The 19750-nt window shown below is 50.8% G+C and overlaps 1 protein-coding gene across 4 annotated transcripts in view; it reads left to right on the top strand.

Annotated features, from left to right (window-relative positions):
* Positions 1-16954, top strand: part of npas1 (neuronal PAS domain protein 1) — a 625083-nt gene extending 608129 nt beyond the window's left edge. For all 4 annotated transcript variants that reach the window (XM_073029337.1, XM_073029338.1, XM_073029340.1 and 1 more), the window contains exons 11-12: positions 2799-2914; positions 6231-16954. In XM_073029337.1, coding sequence (XP_072885438.1) covers positions 2799-2914; positions 6231-7288 — 1174 coding nt within the window. In that variant the 3' untranslated portion in view covers positions 7289-16954. The remainder of the gene's footprint in view (positions 1-2798; positions 2915-6230) is intronic.
* The last annotated feature ends 2796 nt before the right edge of the window (positions 16955-19750 follow it).

Here is a 19750-nt window from a genome sequence, read left to right as displayed (position 1 = left end):
GAGTGGTTGGAGCCGGATAGCAGCGGGGAGGTAATTACCTCGCAGTAAACCGAGCAAGTCCCGTCCCGAGCCTGCCTCACTGAAGCAAGGCGGCAGCATCTTGCTAAGTGCAGATCCAACGACTCCAACACCTCAGCAAAGCAGCTGACGGAGCGCTTCCCACCCAGGTCACCCGATTTCCCTCAGGATCAATAAAGCATGTCTGTCTGTCATTCCCTCTTCTCCCACTGGGCAGTAGCTACAAGAGAATACGTCACACCAGGCTCAAAGACAGCTGATAATGGTTCTTGAATAGAGCTCTTGTACGATAAACTCTTGATCTGACAAGAGTGGCAGATAGAGAAGTGGAGGGCAATGCTGCGGGGAAGGGGTTACAGTGATCTTGGAGTGGCTTCAAATGTGTCAGCACAACACCGTGGGCCGAAGGGCCTGGACAGGGCTGGAGTGTGCTATGCTCTATGCACTACCTCGTCCCACCCTATTACTTGTATTTACGCCATCCACTTCTCTCAATTCCTCCGTCTCCGCTGCATCTGCTCTCAGGATGAGGCTTTTCATTTGACAACTAAGGAGAAGTCATCTTCCTTCAAAGAAAGGGGCTTCCTTTCCTCCACCCTCAACCGCATCTCTTCCTTTTCACGCACGTCTACTCTTACCCCATCCTCCCACCACCGCACCAGGAATAGGGCTCCTCTTGTCCTCGCCTACCATCCCACCAGCCTCCGCGTCCAACACATAATTCTCCGCAATTCCTGCCACCTCCAACACAATCCCACCACCAAGCACATCTTTACCTACCCCCCCCCCCACTTTCTGCAGGGATCACTCCCTACGAGACTCCCTTGTCCATTCGTCCCTCCCCATTGATCTCCCTCCTGGCACTTACCTTTGCAAGCAGAACAAGTGCGACACCTGCCCTTTCACCTCCTCCCTCACGACCACTCAGGGCCCTAAACAGTCCTCCCAGGTGAGGCAAAACTTCACCTGCGAGTCTGTTGGGGTCAGATACTGTATCAGGTAATCCCGGTGTGGCCTCTTATACATCGGTGAGAGCCGATGTAGATTGGGAGACCGCTTTGCCGAGCACCTACGCTCCGTCCGCCAGAACAAGCGGGATCTCCACTTCCCATTCCCATTCCGATATGTCAATCCATGGCCTCCTCTACTGTCGTGATGAGGCCACACTCAATTTGGAGGAGCAGCATCTGATATTCTATCTGTGTACCCTCCAACCTGACGCCATGAACATTGAATTCTCAAACTTCTGGTAATGCCCCCACTATGTCCTTCACCATTCCCCATTCCCTTTTCTTTCTCTCTCACCTCATCACTTCCCTCTGGTGCTCCTCCCCCCTTTTCTTTCTTCCATGAACTTCTGTCCTGTCCTATCAGATTGCCCCTTCTCCAGCCCTGTATCTCTTTCACCAATCAACTTCCCAGCTCTTTACTTCACCCCTCCCGGTTTCACCTGTCACCTTGAGGACCTTCCTCCCCTCTCCCCATCTTCTTGCTCTGACTCCTCAACTTTTTTTCCAGCCCTCTCGTCACCCAAACTCTTTTCCACAGATGCTGGAGAGATCCCTCCAGCGTTTTGTGCGTATACTCTACTACTCCATCATGGCTGATTCATTCTCCCACTCAACACCGGTTTCCTCTCACATCCCATCGAAGTGCATCGATAAAAGTTTAGCTTTGTTTGTCACACGAACATCGAAACATCAAAACGCCGTTTTGTGCCAAGAACCAACCCAGTCCGAGGATGTGCTGGGGGGGGGGGGCAGCCCGTAAGTGTCGGCATGCTTTGCAAACCAACATAGCACTGCCCCCAACTCACCAACCCTGACCCGTATGCAGTTGGACACCCAGGGAAAACGTACATACCCCTTATGGACAGCGGCAGGAATTGAACCCTCGATCACCGACGCTGTAATTCGTTACGCTAGCCACCGGTAAATTACCGCAAGTGTGAAGGTAGTTCACAAACCCTGAGTGGTGTTTTTGGAAATGCGGGTGGGAATAAAATGGGATTAGTGTGATTGGGTTTCTGATGGCTGTTGAGGATTTGATGGGCCAAAGGGTCCAAAAATTAACACTCGACATTGGCTTTGATATTTCTTTCACATTACAATTCTGTCCCACAAGAACCAAAGTCAGAATCAGGTTTATTATCACCAGCATGTGTCATGGAAATTTGTTAACTTAGCAGCAGTTCAATGCAATACATAATCTAGGAGAAGAAAAACTAATAATAATAAATTACAATATACATATATTGAATAGATTAAAAAGCTGCAGGAAACAGAAATAATATATACTTTAAAAAGTGAGATAGTGTTCACGGGTTCAATGCCCATTTAGGAATCGGATGGCAGAGGGGAAGAAGCTGTGCCTGAATCACTGAGTGTGTGCCTTCAGGCTTCTGTACCTCCTCCCTGATGGTAGCAGGATCTTCTGCCTCAGAATCCTTATCACTCTTTAACGGTGGCAGTTTTATTTAGAGTCACAGTGCAGAACAGCGCCTTCCAGCCCAATGAGCCTCACTGTCCAGCAACCCGTCCGTATAAGACTAGCATAACCACGGGACAATTTACAATGACCAATTAACCTACTAACCAGAATGTGGGAGGAAACCCTCATGCCCACGGGAAGAACGTACAATCTTATCACAGCAGGCGGCAGAATTGAATTCCGAACTCTGACCTCCTGAGGCGTAACAGTCTCGCGCTTACCGTGGTGCTGGTGGTAAACCTGCCTTGTGCGATGAATGCCGATGTACTGTTTTTCTTTTGCCCTTGTAGCAAACCGGAGCTTCGAGACACTCCCATGGACATCTCACAGCTCCCGCTCTCGTCCATCAAAGCTTCCAAGCAGCTGGTGTTGTCAGATTCGGAGTCCGACTCTCGGGAGCACATAGGTAAAGGAATCTCGTGACCCACGGTCCCCTGTGAAGCGCCAATCCCACTCCCTCGGCCAGGACGTCTGATTGCGGACCCTGAAGCCAATCCAACTGCAAGCCAATCAGAGCCTGTGCTCCGTGGGTCGAAGGACCCCAAATTCAGCTGTCCGCATGCTTGCACGGGCCGAGAAGGAGTGGGTTTGCAGCAAAGTCCTTGGGAACTCAGTGACTTTCACGGGATTTATGAAGCTGTTGCTGTCACCGAGACATTGGCCTGAAGGGTGGGCAGGAATTGCAGTACCCCAGGGTATGGAATTTTCATGAAACACAGAGGAGGGTGTAAAGGGGGAGAGGAGGTGTTTCACTGTGTAGTCAACAATTGCATTACCTCAAATGTGAGTGAGGTCTCCGCTGATCGGGGATGTTGCGTCCTAGCGGTATAGATACACAAGCCAGGGCAGTACGATATGGAGAGCAAGCTGTTGCCCATGGGGCAAGCTCCCCCTCTCCACGAATCTGATGAACCCAAGGGAACGGGAGAGACCGATACAGTTCGACACCAGCAGCGTCACAGGAGTCGCCAGTCAGCGTTGAGCTCAACGTAGGACTGCAATTCCGGATTTCTGTATTTTTCCTCAGGGTCCACTCTCGAAGCCCTCCCCATGAGTGGCAGTGGAAGATTTGAGATCAAAGTTTTCCTTCTTCCAGAAGAGCTGCCAAACCCCCATCTACCCAAAGTGACTGGTCTTAAGGTGGTAGTAACCTGCCTTTGTCCCTTCTCCTATCAGTAAAAACTTCTGGCGGGGTTTAGTAAGCTAAGCCACGCATGAAGGCCAGGAGCTGGACTTGGTTGTCAGAGGCTATTTGAGACGCATGCCGTTGGGAGCTTTTAATAGGTAGTGGGAGCTTGCCCCCCCCACCACCCCCGTTAGAACAACCTTAAGGAACCGGCCTCAAATCGTCAGAGAGTAATGCAGGATGGAAACCGGCCCTTCGGCCCAATTAGCCCATGCTAACCACAGCATCTTCTGTTAATCCCAGTTACCCACATTCAGCCCATAACCCTCCAGGCCCTTCCCTTCCATGTACCCCTATATACCCCTGAGAGGTTGCAATTGTACCTGCATCAACAGTTCCTCATTCTAGGTACTCGCTGCTCACTGGCCTTCTTATTTTGTACCTGTGCCCCACAGTTTTGGACTCCCCACCCCGGGGAAAAGGCTACGCCTGTCCACCGAATCCACTCCCCTCATAACTTGTGTGAGGTCACCTCTCATTCTCCTGGAGGTGTCCATTGGTCATGGATGCTGCCTCCTGTCAATACGCAAGGCAGGACAGCACAAGTTCAAGTTTAATTGTCACTCAACCATACATGAACATGACCAAATGAAGCATTACTCCAGGGCCAAAGTGCAAAACATTGTACCAATAGTCACACACAGCATAAAGCACATATGTGCGACATCCGTTAGTCTCGCGAGGCCATGGATCTGCGTCCCCTCCAGGGCGCAGGCCTGGACAGGGTTGTATGGGAGACCGGCAGTTGCCCAAGCTGCAAGTCTCCCCTCTCCACAACACCGATGTTGTCCAAGGGAAGGGCAAGGGCCGATACAGCTGGGCACCAGTGACGTCGCAGGAGTTGCCAGAACGAGGTTGAAGGCAACGTCGGACTGCCTTAGGGACTCCAGCTCTGGATTTGTCCTCAGGGTTTACTCCCGAAGCCTTTCCCATGAGTGGGTATGGCCACAAGGCAGCGGAGGTTTGAAATCAGAGTTTTCCCTCTCTCAGATGGACTGCCTTCCCAGGCTGACGAGCTCCATCTACCCGAAGCACTGGTTATAAGGCGCCAGGACCCGCCTTCGCCCCTTCTCCTGTCAGTAGTAACAGTTCCGCCGGGCTTAGAGGCTAAGCCACACAAGAAGGCCGGGAGTTGGTTGTCAGAGGCTATTTGAGGTACACGCCCGTGAGGAGCACTTTTAGGTTGTGGGAGTTTGTATAAGATAACAGTAAAATACAGTCACACAAAAAAATATATATGTAGTCTAAGATCCTGAGTTCATGAATGTTGCAGTTGAACACAATGCAGGTTGTCCTCTACCAAGCGAACACAGGGGGTGGGAAGGGACGGTTCAGCACCATCTCCTGTTTGGACGCCACCTCGGGTCCGCCAATAAATCAGTGAATCAGACTCGCAGGAGTCCAACATTCACAACATCCAGCTGCATCTTGCGATCACAAGAAAAGCGACTAAGATGACCACTCGCAGTTGGACAGCTCGCAGGCTTCGTGCGCCAACTCCTCCGACGCATCACCGAGACTAACTCCTTCTGTTTCTCTGCCAATGAGCAACTCGCTGAATTGCTGAAGACCTGCTGTACTTCCGGGAAGTTATGTTCCAACTTTATAAAAGTTTGGTCAGACCTCAGCTGGAGTACTGTGTGCAACTCTGGTCACAATACTACAAAGATCATAATTGAGTGGGTATTGGAGAGTGTGCAGAGGAGATTTATCAGGTTGTTGTACTTGTGAGGAGAAATTGCAGAAGCTGGATTTCTTTATTTATATATTTATAGATACAGCATGGCAACAGGGCCTTCCAGCTCAATTACACTCATGTGACTAATTAATCTCCTAACCCACATGGATCACCCGGATGAATTCAAGATTGTTTAACGTTGCCTTACTTATCGAGATACAGCACAGAATAGGCCCTTTGAGCTACGCCGCCCAGCAGTCCCCCCAAATTAACCCGGCCTAATCACTGGAAAATTTACGATGAACCAATTAACCTACTGACTGGTATGTGTTTGGACTGTGGGAGGAAACCGGAGCACCCGGAGGAAACCCACGCGGTCACGGGGAGAACGTACAAACTCCTTACAGGCAGCGGTGGGACTTGAACCCGGGTCTCCTGCACCGTAAAGCATTGTATACAAAATGCTGGAGGAACTCAGCAGACCAGGCAGTATCTGTGGAAAAGAGTACACAGTTGACATCTAACGGGGACTGCGGAGTTCCTGCAGCATTTTGTGTGTGTGTTAATCAGATTTCCAGCATCTGCAGATTTTCTCTTGTCTGTGCTAACCACAATGCCACCTTAAAGAAGAGGTTGATAGTTTCCTAATTATTAAAAACCTCAGATGATATGGGGAGAAGGCAAAAACATGGGATTGAGAGGGAAAATAAAGTAGCTGTGTTTGAATAGCAGAGCAGACTCGATGGGCTGAATGGCCTAATTCTGCTCCATTGCCTTGAGCTTAGACACGCAGATGAAGGGTTTTCTTGTGGGAGTTGATGCCGCTTTCATCGCCCTGCTTGCCCTTCTCTCCTGCAGGGAGCCACGACCCGAAAGCCACGGGGAAGGCGAGCAACTTGGAGGCGGGAGTCAGGGCGCGCTCGGAGGCCTGGAAGCGATCCGACAGCCCGTCCGAGGAGGAGATGACCTCGGCCAAGGACGACAGCGACTCCAGCCTGTCGGACAGCGAGGGGCCGAGCGGCGGCAGGAGGAGCCTGGTCCTGCCGCGAGTCAAGCGGATGAAGGTGGAGGGCCAGGCCGAGGCAGGGCCGGGCCGAGAGCTGCGGGGCTCGGGACCCAGTGACGGAGGCACGGGGGCCAGCTCGGAGGAGGAGGAGAGCGGCGGCTTGGCCGCCCGGCACCTGTACCCGAAGCGGAGGAAGAGGCCGAGGGATGGCTCGGGGCCTCGGGCCAAGGCGCCGGGGGTGGCCGATCGCGACTCTACCCTCAAGGTCAAGACTGAGGCCACACCGGCCATCGGCTACGAGGGCCGCCGCCCGGCCTGGGACTACCCATCCGAGCGGGAGGCGGCCTACCACCAGCGGGCGGCCAAGGCCCCGCCCGCCACCTCCGACCATTTCGGCGCAGATCCCCCCCTCAGCCCGCCCGGCGCTGCCGACAACCCCGGCGGCAGGAAGACACCCTTCGGCCCGTCTCCCCGGGCCTCCGACGCCCGGTCGCCGGCCCCGCCGTCCGCCGACGACAAGGCCGAGGTTCTGGCCCTGACCCAGGCCCCGCCGCCGCCGCCCTCCAGCCTGTACGCAGCCAGCACCATCCGCTACGCGCCGGCCGACGTGGCGCTGGCCGTGCCTGGCAACCTGCTGCCCGCCGCCGCCCACGCCCTCAACTTCGTGGAGCTGAACGGCCCGGCCTTCGGCGCCGAGCAGAAGGCGCAGGTGGAGATGATCTACCACCACGTCCAGCGCCTCAACATGGCGGCCAACCCCTTCGGGTCGCCGGCCGCCGCTGCCGGCCTCACCCAGGTACCGGCTGGCAGCGTCTTCACCACGGCCGAGGCCCTCTTCTCCACCCTGCCCTTCCCCATGAACGCCGGCACCATCCACCCCCCGCAGGCCCTGGAGCGCAAGGAAGACTGACCCAGCGCCCATCGAGATCCCTCCAGCCAGCCTCCAAGCTGAGACAATAAGACCTCTGCTCCTCCTCTTCCCATCTCCTTCAAGTCTTACCCTCTTTTTTTTACTTTATTCCCTCTTCCCTCCCAACCATAACCCCAGAGGCAACCACCCGTGTCTCTCTGGTCCAAGTCCACACGGGGAGTGGACGAGCTGGGGCTGGATGGTAGAGGGAGGTGGACATTGGATGGTCCCACCATCTCGGCGGCTGGTTGTCCACGGGACTGGCCGGCTGTTGGGACGCAGGTGTTGTTAAGGGGAGGGTGGTGGTCGGTGTGCCAGCTGAGGCCTTCAGCCTCCCCATCTCCACCCCCGCTGCTCGGTTCGTGAGGTCGTTGTCCACCCGGCCCATCCAATGAGGCCTGACCCGTCTCCAACTTGACCTCTTCTTGGGCCGGAGCCTCACTGGTACAATGTCCCGTGGGACCGTTCTGTGTATAATGTACAGCCAGTCGGTAAAACTTGTAAAAAAAAGCAAATTGAGAGAGAGAAAAAAAGAGAAACATTGCCCTTGCGACAGGTGGCTTTAAAGCCGGATTAAGTGGTGTGTCCCCCCCCCCCCCCGCCCCCGATGGTTTTTCGGACAAAGCATTCCCTGGTGTGGGGAATTACCCAAACGCCGTTCAGTGTATCCTCATACCGTCTAGTTTCACACTTGCCTGAAGCTTTGGAGAAAGTGAGGTCGAAACATCAGAGAGCCCCGGACTGCTTCTTCCAGAGGTTATCCACTTGGAGCGGGGCGCCACTGCTTCGGAGTGAGTTGTTGGGGGTAATGCAGGGGAAACATTACTGTGTATCTAACCCGCGCTGTCCCGAATCCTGGAGTGCTTGATGGGACAGTGTTAGAGGAGTTTTACCCTGTATCTAACCAGTTTCTTTATTCCACCCCCCCCCCCCTTCTCTTCGGGACTATGTAGAAGGAGCATCACTCTCGCGTCTAATTGTGCTGAATATTCCCTGGTACATTTGACAGGGGGTAGGGTCAAGGGGGGAAAAAAAGGCTTGGTAACCAGACCGTTTTATTTTGGGTGTGCGCTGTGGCGAAGAGGTTCTGGTCCATTGCGACGGGAAACAGCATCAACGCTAATATGTGAAATCTCCGACATAAATAGTGGTAATTCAGATCGCAGCTAATCTGTACAGTGACCGTAGGCTTTCAACTTTTCGTTCTGCAAGCCCAAAGTTATCACCCAAACCACTCCCTGTACGTTTCAGCGACGCAAATTGCACTCAGCCTTCTTTTCGTTTTGTTCTCCTTTTGGCAAATTCAATGTGACCTAAGACCAGATGGTGACTGAGGGCTTCTGCACCTCGCTGGGCGCCGCCTGTGGCACTGCGCCCCTGCCCGGCTGTGTGGGATGGGGGGGTGGGGGGGGGTGTTACACCCAAGCTCCTCTGCCTCGTCGTGGCCCATTGCCCCACTCGCGGTGAGATGTCGGGTAGGTCCCGCCGATGCTGGTGCGTTCCGCAGCCCCTGGTGGGTCCAAGACCCGGGGATTTGTGTGGCAAAGCCGTTCCCTTTGCGTTGAATGGGCCGTACGCAGCACTTACAAAGATAAAGCCGATACAGACTGCAGACTTGCATTCCAATAGTGCCGTTCAGAGCCTCAGGACTTTCAGCCGATCAGGTAACCCTCTGAAGTTTTTAAGTCACTGTCTTCGTGTGAGGAGGCCGGGGCAGCCTGTGGTCAAGAAAGCTTCCACGCGAGCCGGGCGGTCCGACGCTCGGGCCGGTCACCCCCGAAGCAACGCGACACCGTCCCGGCGTCACAGTGGCGGCTTCAGCCTGGATGTCTGCGGAGGACGGTAGCCGAGCTCGCAATCTCCCGTCTCCAAGCCGAGCGCAATGCCCGCCGAAGGCCCTGTTGCCGACGCAGCTCATGAAAGCCACGGTTTCGTCCCAGAGCTGGAAGCGGCTGCAAGGTTTGCGCCTTCTAGGAAGCGGCTTTCTGTTGTATTTTCTCCACCCCCCACCCCCCACAAGTCGATGTTTGTTAGTCTAAGGCATTCTGTAACAGCAATAATCAGCACCAAGGTGTGGATTAATACTGGCGGCGAGAAGTAACTGCGGAGAGGAAGAGGCACACCGGGGCTGGGAGACAGCATTCACACTGTTGGAAGGATGAGTGACGATTACATAAGACAGTATAGGCCCTTCGGCCCACAAAGTTGTGCTGACCTTTTGACCAACCAAGATCAATCTAAACACAAAGTACACTGCAGATACTGTGGTCAAATCAAGACGTACAAAAAAGCTGGATGAACTCAGCAGGTTGGGCAGCATCCGTTGAACGAAGCAGTCAACGTTTCGGGCCAAGACCCTTCGTCAAGATCAATCTAACCCTTCCTTCCTTCCCATGTTCCCAACGCCCGGTAGAATTCTCCAACTTCTGTAACTTTTCGTATCTCCTTTCGCTCGCCCCATCCTCTTTCCTCTTCCCTCTTACCCTCCACCTCCCAACCATCCTTCCCTGTCGTCCGGCCAATCCGGTGGCTCCCATTTGACCCAACCCCTCCCTCCATTCCACCAATCACCTTCCTCTCCCATCAAGTTCGACCATTCGTGGCCTTTCCCTGCTTCCAACTTCCCGCCTCGGTCACTATTCCCACGTGATTCGCAATTACCGAACCTGCCTCTACCACTTCTACTGGAAGCTTGTTCCACACAGCTACCACTCTCTGAGTAAAGAAGTTCCCCCTCGTGTTACCCTGTTACCCTTAAACTTTTGCCCCTTAACTCTCAACTCATGTCCTCTTGTTTGAATCTCCCCTACTCTCAATGGAAAAAGCCTATCCACGTCAACTCTATCTACCCCCCTCATAATTGCGAAATCTGGCTGCCCAATCAACCTTTGCTTCTTATCATTCTGTACATCTGATGATGATGTCCTGCTCTTCCTGCAAGATGGATTTAATGCTGGTGAGCTCTGGCCTTGCCTCCACTCGGATGTTGACAATGGAGACCCTTACCAATGCCCATGGTATATCCAAATCCGACTATCCTGGCTGGTTTCCTTTGATCTCAGTGTGCAGACCTATTGGCCCGCTCTAATAACGATCTAACCCTTTCCTCTCGTGGCCCTTCATCTTTCTCCCGTCTATGAAATGCCCCACCCCAGCAGCATGATCCATGCACCCACCACTTTCCGTAAAAAGGAAACTTACCTGTGCCGTCTCCCCCCACCCACCCCCCCAGACTTCCTTCCATCCACCTGAACACTATGCCCTTGCTGGTCTTTCCTCTGCACGGAGTCTGCAGCGCAGTCCAGCCCTGCTCTAAGCAGAACTGTTCTCGGGGTTTGGCGGCTACCTCTACGGAGAGGAGTAAAGAATCGACGCTTGTGGTCCGAGACCCTTCATCAGGGAGGGGGAGAAAGCCAGAATTAGAAGGTGGGAGGAGGGGAAGGAGTACCATCTAGAAGGTGACTATTACAAAGCACAGTACAGACCCTTTGGCCCACAATTGTTATGCCGACCTCAATCTAACCCATCCTTCCCTCCCCTAGCTGAGACTCCTTCCCCTTCCTCAGCTTCTCATTCTGGTTTCTTAGCCCTTCCTTTCCAGTTCTGATGAAGGGTCTCGCCTGGAAACTCGGACTCTTTACTCCCCTCCATAGATGCTGCCTGGTCTGCTGAACTCCTCCAGCATTTTGTGTGTGCTGCTCTGGATTTCCAGCATCTGCAGAATCTCTTTTACCTTCTGGACTTTATAACCATATAACAATTACAGCACGGAAACAGGCCATCTCGGCCGTTCTAATCCATGCCAAACGCTTACTCTCACCTAGTCCCACCAACCTGCACTCAGCCCATAACCCTCCCTTCCTTTCCTGTCCATATACCTATCCAATTTTACTTTAAATGACAATACCGAACCTGCCTCTACCACTTCTACTGGAAGCTCGTTCCACACAGCTACCACTCTCTGAGTAAAGAAATTTCCCCTCGTGTTACCCTTAAACCTTTGCCCCCTAACTCTCAACTCATGTCCTCTTGTTTGAATCTCCCCTACTCTCAATGGAAAAAGCCTATCCACGTCAACTCTATCTATCCCCCTCATAATTTTAAATACCTCTATCAAGTCATATTTTATGGCAATATAAATCCCTTAATTACATAAACTGACCAAAGTTGTAAAAGCACATCTGGTTTACTAACACACTCCATGCGGTCCTAAGCCAATTTAGCCTTGACCACATTGACCGTGGGCTGTTGAAGTGGCAACTCTTCAACAACTTCTCCAGGGCAGTTCCCCAATGGTCAATGAATGGGGGCTTATACGGGAATCAAAGAAAACCCCCCCAATCCTTGTAGCAGAGAATTACATTTATTATCAAAGATTATTCAACCTTGATATTAGTCTCCTCACAGGCAGTCACAAAACAAGGAGCCCATAAAAAGGGCCATCAAACACCCAGTGTGCGGGGGGAGAAACGAAAAACAATTTGTGACAACACAAGCAAGCAGTCTGAACTGAAGCCCATCCACAGACCTTTAGTTCAGCTTGCTGAACTGGCCCCTCCCTCGCCTCCAGCCCCCACACCCTGACCTTTTCCATCTGGCCCGACACCTAAATCATCACCCAAGAACAGGCTCAGTCGCTCAATATAAATGGAGGAGAGATTTATAATCTTTGACTATGATGCTTGAAGCCCGTAAGATAAGAGCAGAATCAGGGCATTTGGCCCATCAAGTATGCTTCGCTATTCCATTATGGCTTAATTTTTATTCCTCTCCCTCCCCTTAACTGCCTTACCAGTCAAGAAGTTATCTTTTCTGCCTTAAAGTCACCCAATCACTGGGCTCCATAAGCCTCTCTGACATCAAATTCCATAGATTTACCACCCTCTGGCTGAAGAAATGCCTCCTCATCTGAGTTCCCTATTTTCTGAGGCTGTGTTTCCCGATTTCTCACTACTGGAAACATCCTCTTCACATCCACTCTATCAGAATTGGAACAGGTTTAATATACCTGCACATTGATCGTGTGGATAGTCAGAGGCTTTTTCCCAGGGCTGAAATGGTTGCCACAAGAGGACACAGGTTTAAGGTGCCGGGGAGTAGATACAGAGGGGATATCAGGGGCAAGTTTTTTACTCAGAGAGTGGTGAGTGCGTGGAATGGGCTGCCGGCAACGGTGGTGGAGGCGGATACAATAATACGATAGGGTCTTTTAAGAGGCTTTTAGATAGGTATGTGGAGCTCAGTAAAATAGAGGGCTATAGGTAACCCTAGTCATTTCTAAAGTAAGTACATGTTCAGCACAATTTTGTGGGCTGAAGGGCCTGTATTGTGCTGTAGGTTTTCTATGTTTCTATATGTTGATTTGTGGCAGCAGTGCTTTGCAATACATGATAAAAACTAAATTTCAGTAAATTATATATATAAAGTTAAGTTAAATACATAGTGCAAAAGAGTGAGGTAGCATCCATGGGTTCAATATCCATTCAGAAATCTGATGGCAGAGGGGAAGAAGTTGTCCCTGAATCGTTGAGTGTGTGCCTTCAGGCTCCTGTACCTCCTTCCTGATGGTAGCAATGAGAAGAAGGCATGCCCTGGGTGCTGGGGGTCCTTAATGATGGAGGCATCGTCTTTGAAGCATCACTCCTTGAGAATGGTTTTGATGCTGGATCTGCTATTGCCCATGATGTAGCTGACTGAGTTCACAAGTTTCTGCAGCTTCTCTTGATCCTGTGCAGATCCCACACCCCCTCCCCCCATACCAGACGGTGATGCAGCCAGTTAGAATGCATGGTGCATCTGTAGAAATTTGTGAGTGTCTTTGGTGACAGACTAAATCTTCTCAAGCTCCTAATGAAGTATAGCTGCTGTCTTGCCTTCTTTGTAGCTGTATCGATATGTTGGGCCCAGGATAGATCCCCAGAGATGCTGACCCCCAGGAACTTGAAAATCCTAACTCTCTCCATGTCTGATCCCTCTATGAGGATTGGTGCATGATCCCTCCTCCCATCCTTTCTGAAGTCCACAATCAATTCTTTGGTCTTACTGACATTTCAGTAATGATAAAAGTTTAATGGATCATTTCTTTAATGGTGAATTTTAAAGTAAATCATAAATATTTAAGGAAAGTTGGTCGGTGTTCAGATGAAACACATTAGAATGATCTCTAACACAAGGAAGCGATTCTGCAGATCTGGAAATCTTGAGAAACTGGCACAAAATACAGGAGGAACTCGGTAAGTCAGGCATCATCAACGGAGGGGAAGAATCAGTAGAAGATTTTGGCCGAGTCCCAAGACGACAACGGTTTATTCCCCTTCATGCTGTTTGACTTGCCGGGTTCCTCTAGTATTTTGTGTTTTTGTGTGTTAGAATCAAATCAACTTAAATTGCATTACAAGTCTCCTGCCAGCAAGTGGCAGCACTGCGCACGTTTCCCACAATTAGATTTTTAGCGGGTTGGAGCTATGTCTAGCTGCAAAGGATATTACCAAATAAATTACGCCCCAAGTTAGATCATGGCGCTTGTCAGGTGTCTCTGTGTGTCTCTAACCCCCCCCCCCCCCCCCCACACACACACACACACACCCGGGAAGGTGGTGATAAACTCCACCCCTGAACCTCTGCAGAAGAATCCCCTATACTTTTTGACTGTTTATCCATTTTCATAAATGCTGCCTGACCTCCCGAGTCCCTCCAGCATAATTATTTAGCAATACAGTATGCCCTTTCGGCCCATTAAGCTGGGCCACCCCGGCAAACCTAATTACCCCTAACAATCATGAGACAATTTACAATGACCTACCTACCCGGTACGTCTTTGGACTGTAGGAGGAAACTGCAGCACCCGGGAATAACCTTCGTACAGAACAGCACCGGAATTGTACTCCGAACTCCACAACGACCCGAGCTGTAACAGTGTCACGCTAACCATGGCAATATTCTGCCGATACAGCATTGACAGAATCTCTTCTGTTTATCCCCAATACTGGTGGGTTATATCAGAATTTACACCCAATTAGAAGTGATCCCTAACTTCTAGACCAGGGGCTCCCAACCGTTTTTTTATGCCATGGACCAATACCATTAAGCAAATGGTCTGTGGTACCCAGACTGGGAACCCCTGATCTAGACTCAGGGTATCTGTTTTAGATCAGTCCAGAGATTGAGTGCGTCCCACAGATCTGCTGCCCTTGACCTTGGTAGAGTTTGAAGTTTTACTGTTTCTAATGATGACATCTCCTCCCCCTCCCAAGTAGATTTTCATATAATTGCACTTACAAATGTATATTCTGTTATGAAAATACTTTTCACCTTTGGAGTTCCTGGAGGTTGAGGGTGCCTGAGAATTTTACATTCCTGAGGAGTTTGGGGTAAGAGACAGGAGGGATTCATAAGACTTAGGATCAGAACTAGGGAATTTGGCCCATCGAGTCTGCTCACGATTCTATCATGGCTGATTTATTTTCCCCCTAACCCCATTCTCCTGCCTTCTCATAGCCTTTGACAGCCCGACTAATCAAGCGTCTTATCAACCTCTGCTTTAAATAAACCCAATGACTTGGCCTCAAGAGCCACCTGTGGCAGAGATCCACCATCCTCTATTCTGAGGCTGTGCCACCTGGTCCTAGACTCTCCTAGGATCAGACAGAAACATCCCCTTTCCTGTTAATCTCTGCACATCCCAAGCTCCTGGAGTTCTGCTTTAGTATTTTGAAAAGAAACCTACAACTAGTTGATGACAGTGAAAGAGACTATTCAGCCCACTGATTTGATTGCTGGCTCTTAGCAGAACAATCCCTCTTAATTCCCTGCAGGAATTTGTCTAGGGACAGAGGGGAGAGGGATGTGTACTGGGGAGAGGCAGAGAGGACTTCCGGTTTTACGAGAATTCCTTCCAAAATGCAACTCGGGAATGAGGCGACTCCAGCTGCTTCATCAAACCCAGAACAGGTCCTTCAGTCCTCGATGTTGTGCCGGTCTTTCAGCCCGCTCCAAGATCAATTTAACCCTTCCCTCCCACATAGCTCTCCATGTTACTTTCATCCATGTGTCCACCTAAGAGCCTCCTAAATCTCCCTAATGTATCTGCGTCTGGCAGTGTGATCCAGACCGTCTGGCTGTTTAAAAAAAATCTGTCTCTGACATCCCCCCGCCACCATATCCAATCGACTTAAACTTATGCCCTCTCGTATTAGCCATTTCAGAACGTCTGGTGTCGGGTGCACCGTGGCCTTAACACAAGTCATGAACTTGAATGACTAAAACACCGAGAAATGGGTGAGAATCTGAATGTTTATTATAACTGACATACTGCAGAGATATTGAACAGTGGGCATTTAACCTTAACCTGCCTTTGGGATGTGGGAGGAAACGCGCACGGTCACAGGAGAGCATGCAAACTCCACGCAGACAGCAGTGATAAAACCCGGTCTCGGCCCTACCGCCTGCAGCACCGCATTTTTGGTGCCCTACGAGCCCCGATGTTTAACCACCAAGGAAACTCTTGGGCCAAAACCCTGCGAGGCACGAGTGATAATGCCGCCCGAGGTAAGCAGTGCTTCAGACAACAGGGGAGAAGTGGGCGACTTTGAATGGATCTGTGGGGCCTTATCCACCCACTGGGAAGACAGAATGCTGCATAGTTCTCCGAAGTCTGTCACCGTACACACAAAAGTTCGACAAATCAGTGTGGGGGTTAGAAATATTAATATAGTTACCTAGACCTCCCTGCCTTGGGTGTTCAGGGGCTGGAAAATGAGAGCAAAATAATACTCACTCCTTCTCCCAATAAAAGTGATACTCCCTTGATCTGTGGCTTCAGATCTGGCTACTTAATGAAACACAGAGCACCACAGCAGTCCCTTTGGCCCATTTATTGTCTGTGTTTTGTCGAGGGCCCAGTAACGAGGCTGTGGCTGCGTGGACGGGTCTCTCAACATCCCCCCGCCCCCAGTCGATTTCTCTCCGTTGGCCGTCAGGGCGAGCTTGCTCCTCCGCAAACCACTCAAGACCTGAATGGTCACTGTCGGTGTGGGGGGGGGGGGGGGGGGGGGAGGGTTGAGTCGTATAGGGGGCAGCCCAGCCCACTACAACCAGGAACGTCCACTCACATTTCAACCCGCAAGCAAGCAGCAGATATGTTTCCTAAATCTCGTCCATGAAATTTGAGAAGAAATGGTTAAAAAAGGGGAAGTTACCCTGCCACAGGGTAATAAGATAACGAGGCGGGTGGTGGGGTCCAGTGTATATATTGTATGTATTCCAGACATACTTTTCAATTGCTTATTGAGGAAGGGCTGTGTCCGGTCCACAGCACAAATCCTTGCCCCACTGCGGATACAAGGAAGGAAGAGGGATCCAGACAATGGAACGAGGGACCGAACTGTCTGTTTAATCCACACCGGCTGGCTCATTGTTGCTTTTCACTGTATTTTGTTTGTAAGACGTAAGCTGTTGCTAAAAGCACTTGTCGAAGGTGCGGTTTCCAATGCATTCCATTGCGTCTCACCTCTGTGTAAGCTGTATAAATGTTAAACATTTGATGTTGCCAATCCGACCTGTGAGGACAAATTGGCTTTAAACTGAGAAGATTAAAAAAAAGGACAAAAAAAAAAGCTTGATCTGATCAAGGTTGAAAAAACAAAAAAATACAAACTAACAACAACACTCTCCTTGTCTGCGAGCCGTCTTTTGGTGTCTTGTTCGTTGTGTGGCTCCTGTGTCCTTGTCCGCCCTCTGTTCACGGCGTGAAAGCGACGAGGTTGTGTCAGCGGCGGGCGTGGAGGAGCCCGGGGTCTGGCGCCTTCTCAGGATGGTAGGAGGTGTTTCTCGGGGGAACAGCGAGTTCACAGGCCCCCTCCAGCCGCCGTTCGGTGCACTGATCCTCCCGCTTCCTTCCACAGATGCTGCCCGACCCTCCGGCAGGTCTTCCCCACACCGGGCACGGTCAGCAACACGGAATTATTGGAAACTGGCCGGCGCACAAACAGGAAGACAGAGAGAATTCAGGGGGCAGAGAAAATACACTTGTGGGGGGGGGGGGGGGTTATACGGTATGCAAATATTTTAAAAAAGGCAAAAATATGTAAAACTTGAAGTTCTGCCCAGGTATTAGCAATGAGGAAATGCTTGCAGCCCACTGCCACGGTGCACTCAGTGACTGCAGTCTACCGGTACACCTATCATCCCGAGTCCCTTCTACACTCACCGGCAAGACAAAAAAGCCTACACTCCTGCTTCAGTGTATCACAGAACACAGGGTCAGGTCATTCGGCCCACAATGTTGTGCTGAACCAGCTAAAAAGCAAATCAAAAACAGCCAAACACTAATCCCCCCCACCTACACCATGTCCATATCCCTCCATCGTCCTCACATCCATGTCCCTATCCAAACGCCCCTTAATAGCTTCTAATGTATTTGCCTCTACCACCACACCAGACAGCATGTTCCAGACATCCACCACTCCCTGAGTAAAAAAAACTTACCCCTCTCATCCCCTTTCAACCTACCAGCCTCTCTCACCTTCAATGCATGCCCTCGGGTATTAGACATTTCAATCCTAGGAAACAGATACTCCTTGTCCACTCTATCTAAGCCTCTCATAATCTTAGAAACCTCTATCAGATCTCCCCTCAGCCTCTGATGCTCCAGAGAAAACAGCCCAAGTTTATCCAGCCTCTCATGATAGCACATGCCCTCTAAACCAGGCAGTGTCCTGGTAAACCTCTTCTGCACCCTCCCAGAATCCTTCCTATAGTGAGGCAACTAGAACCATACTCCAGATGTGTCCTAACCAGAGTTTATAAAGTTGCAACACAACCTCCTGACTTTTGAACTCAATGCCTCGACTAATAAAAGCAAGCATTCCATAAGCCTTCTCAACCACTTTATCAATCTTCAAGGAGCTATGAACTTGGATCCCAAGATCTCTCTGCTCAGTAACACTGTGGCATGGGGAAGCAGGATCGTTAGATGGGCATCTTGGTTGGCTTTGCCAAGTTGGGCCAAAGGGCTTGTTTTGGTGCTCAGTGTCCTGCTATTCTCCTGTACACCAACCTTAATGGCCCAGCCCCATCACAAGGCTCAGTCTAACAAATTATACTTCAGTGACAATTTTATGACAGTGTCTCCAATGCAGAGAGCTGTCTCGAAGCACGATCTGACATTGTAGGGGAGATTGGAGAAGCCCCACATCTTGGCAGAGGCACAATTTCAGGACCATTATCCACATTTAGTGTGTAGTCGACCCTCCCAGCCGTGCTACCACCAATCCCCCCCCCCCCCATCTTAATCCTAGCCTAATCACGGGACAATGGACCAATTAACCGGTACGCCTTTGGAATGCGTGAGGAAACCGGAGCACCCGGAGGAAACCCACGTGGTCACGGGGAGATCATAGACAGAAAATGAACCCAGGTACTGTAAAGCATTGTGCTAATCACTACGCTACTGTGCAACCCCAATAGTCAAAGAGCTTCAAAGACAGAACTTCTATCGGTCTAAATCAGAGGTATCCAACCATTTTTATTCCATTTGGACCACCGAAGGGTCTGTGGATACCAATGGGGAATAGATGAAACGTTGGCTGTCCACTTCCCTCTGCAGATGTTGCCTGACCCACTGAGTTCCTCCAGCAGTTTTTTTAAAACGTCAGAATTTAAACCGTTGGCATCTGAAGGCAGCCCCAACACTGAAGGAATAGAAAGTGGACAGAGAGAGTTCAAGGGGCTACAGGAACAGAGGGAGTGGAGAGAGAAGAGAGGTTAGGGGATGCAAATATTAAAAATAAAGGCACAAAACTTTTTTTTAAAAAGGACACATAAACAGGTACATGGAGAGGAAAGGTTTGGACAGGGGTTCCCAGACTTTTTTATGCCATGGACCCCTACCATTAACTGAGAGGGTCCATGGACCCCAGGGCGAGTTGTGAAACTGGCTTAGACTGGCATCTTGGCACAGATCAGTTTACCCAAAGAACCTGTTTGGTACTCCCATTGTTGCTTCATGCCTTGTGGCGCATTTTTGCCGTTTCTGCAGCATTTGTCTGTTTTTTTACAAGGCTGAGTTGCTAGCTCAACGATCGACCCAACACAGATGGAAGGAGCGTCAGCAGCCAGCCAGGACTGCTCGCCTCGAAGTCCAGTCCCGACGCCACTGCACGACCGGCCGGCACCTCCGAGTTTAGTTGCTCCAAATTCTATTCCACGTTCACTTGGTTGTCATGTGATGGGGGCTCGGTTCCCATTTAAAAACTCTCCCAACTTAACACTAATCAATTGGGGGTGGCACGATAGCGTAGTGGTGAGCGCATTTTACAGTACCAGCGACCCAGGTTCAATTCCCGCCGCTGCCTGTAAGGAGCTTGCAAGTTCTCCCAGTGATCACGTGTTTCCTCCGGGTGCTCTGGTTTCCTCCCGCAGTCCAAAGACGTACCAGTGGGACGTTAATTGGCCATTGTAAAT

This window comes from Hemitrygon akajei, chromosome 25 (assembly GCF_048418815.1).
Source record: "Hemitrygon akajei chromosome 25, sHemAka1.3, whole genome shotgun sequence".
Lineage (NCBI taxonomy): Eukaryota > Metazoa > Chordata > Chondrichthyes > Myliobatiformes > Dasyatidae > Hemitrygon > Hemitrygon akajei.
The sequence above is the reverse complement of the archived record's forward strand: the minus strand, read 5'-3'. Positions and strand labels throughout refer to the sequence as shown.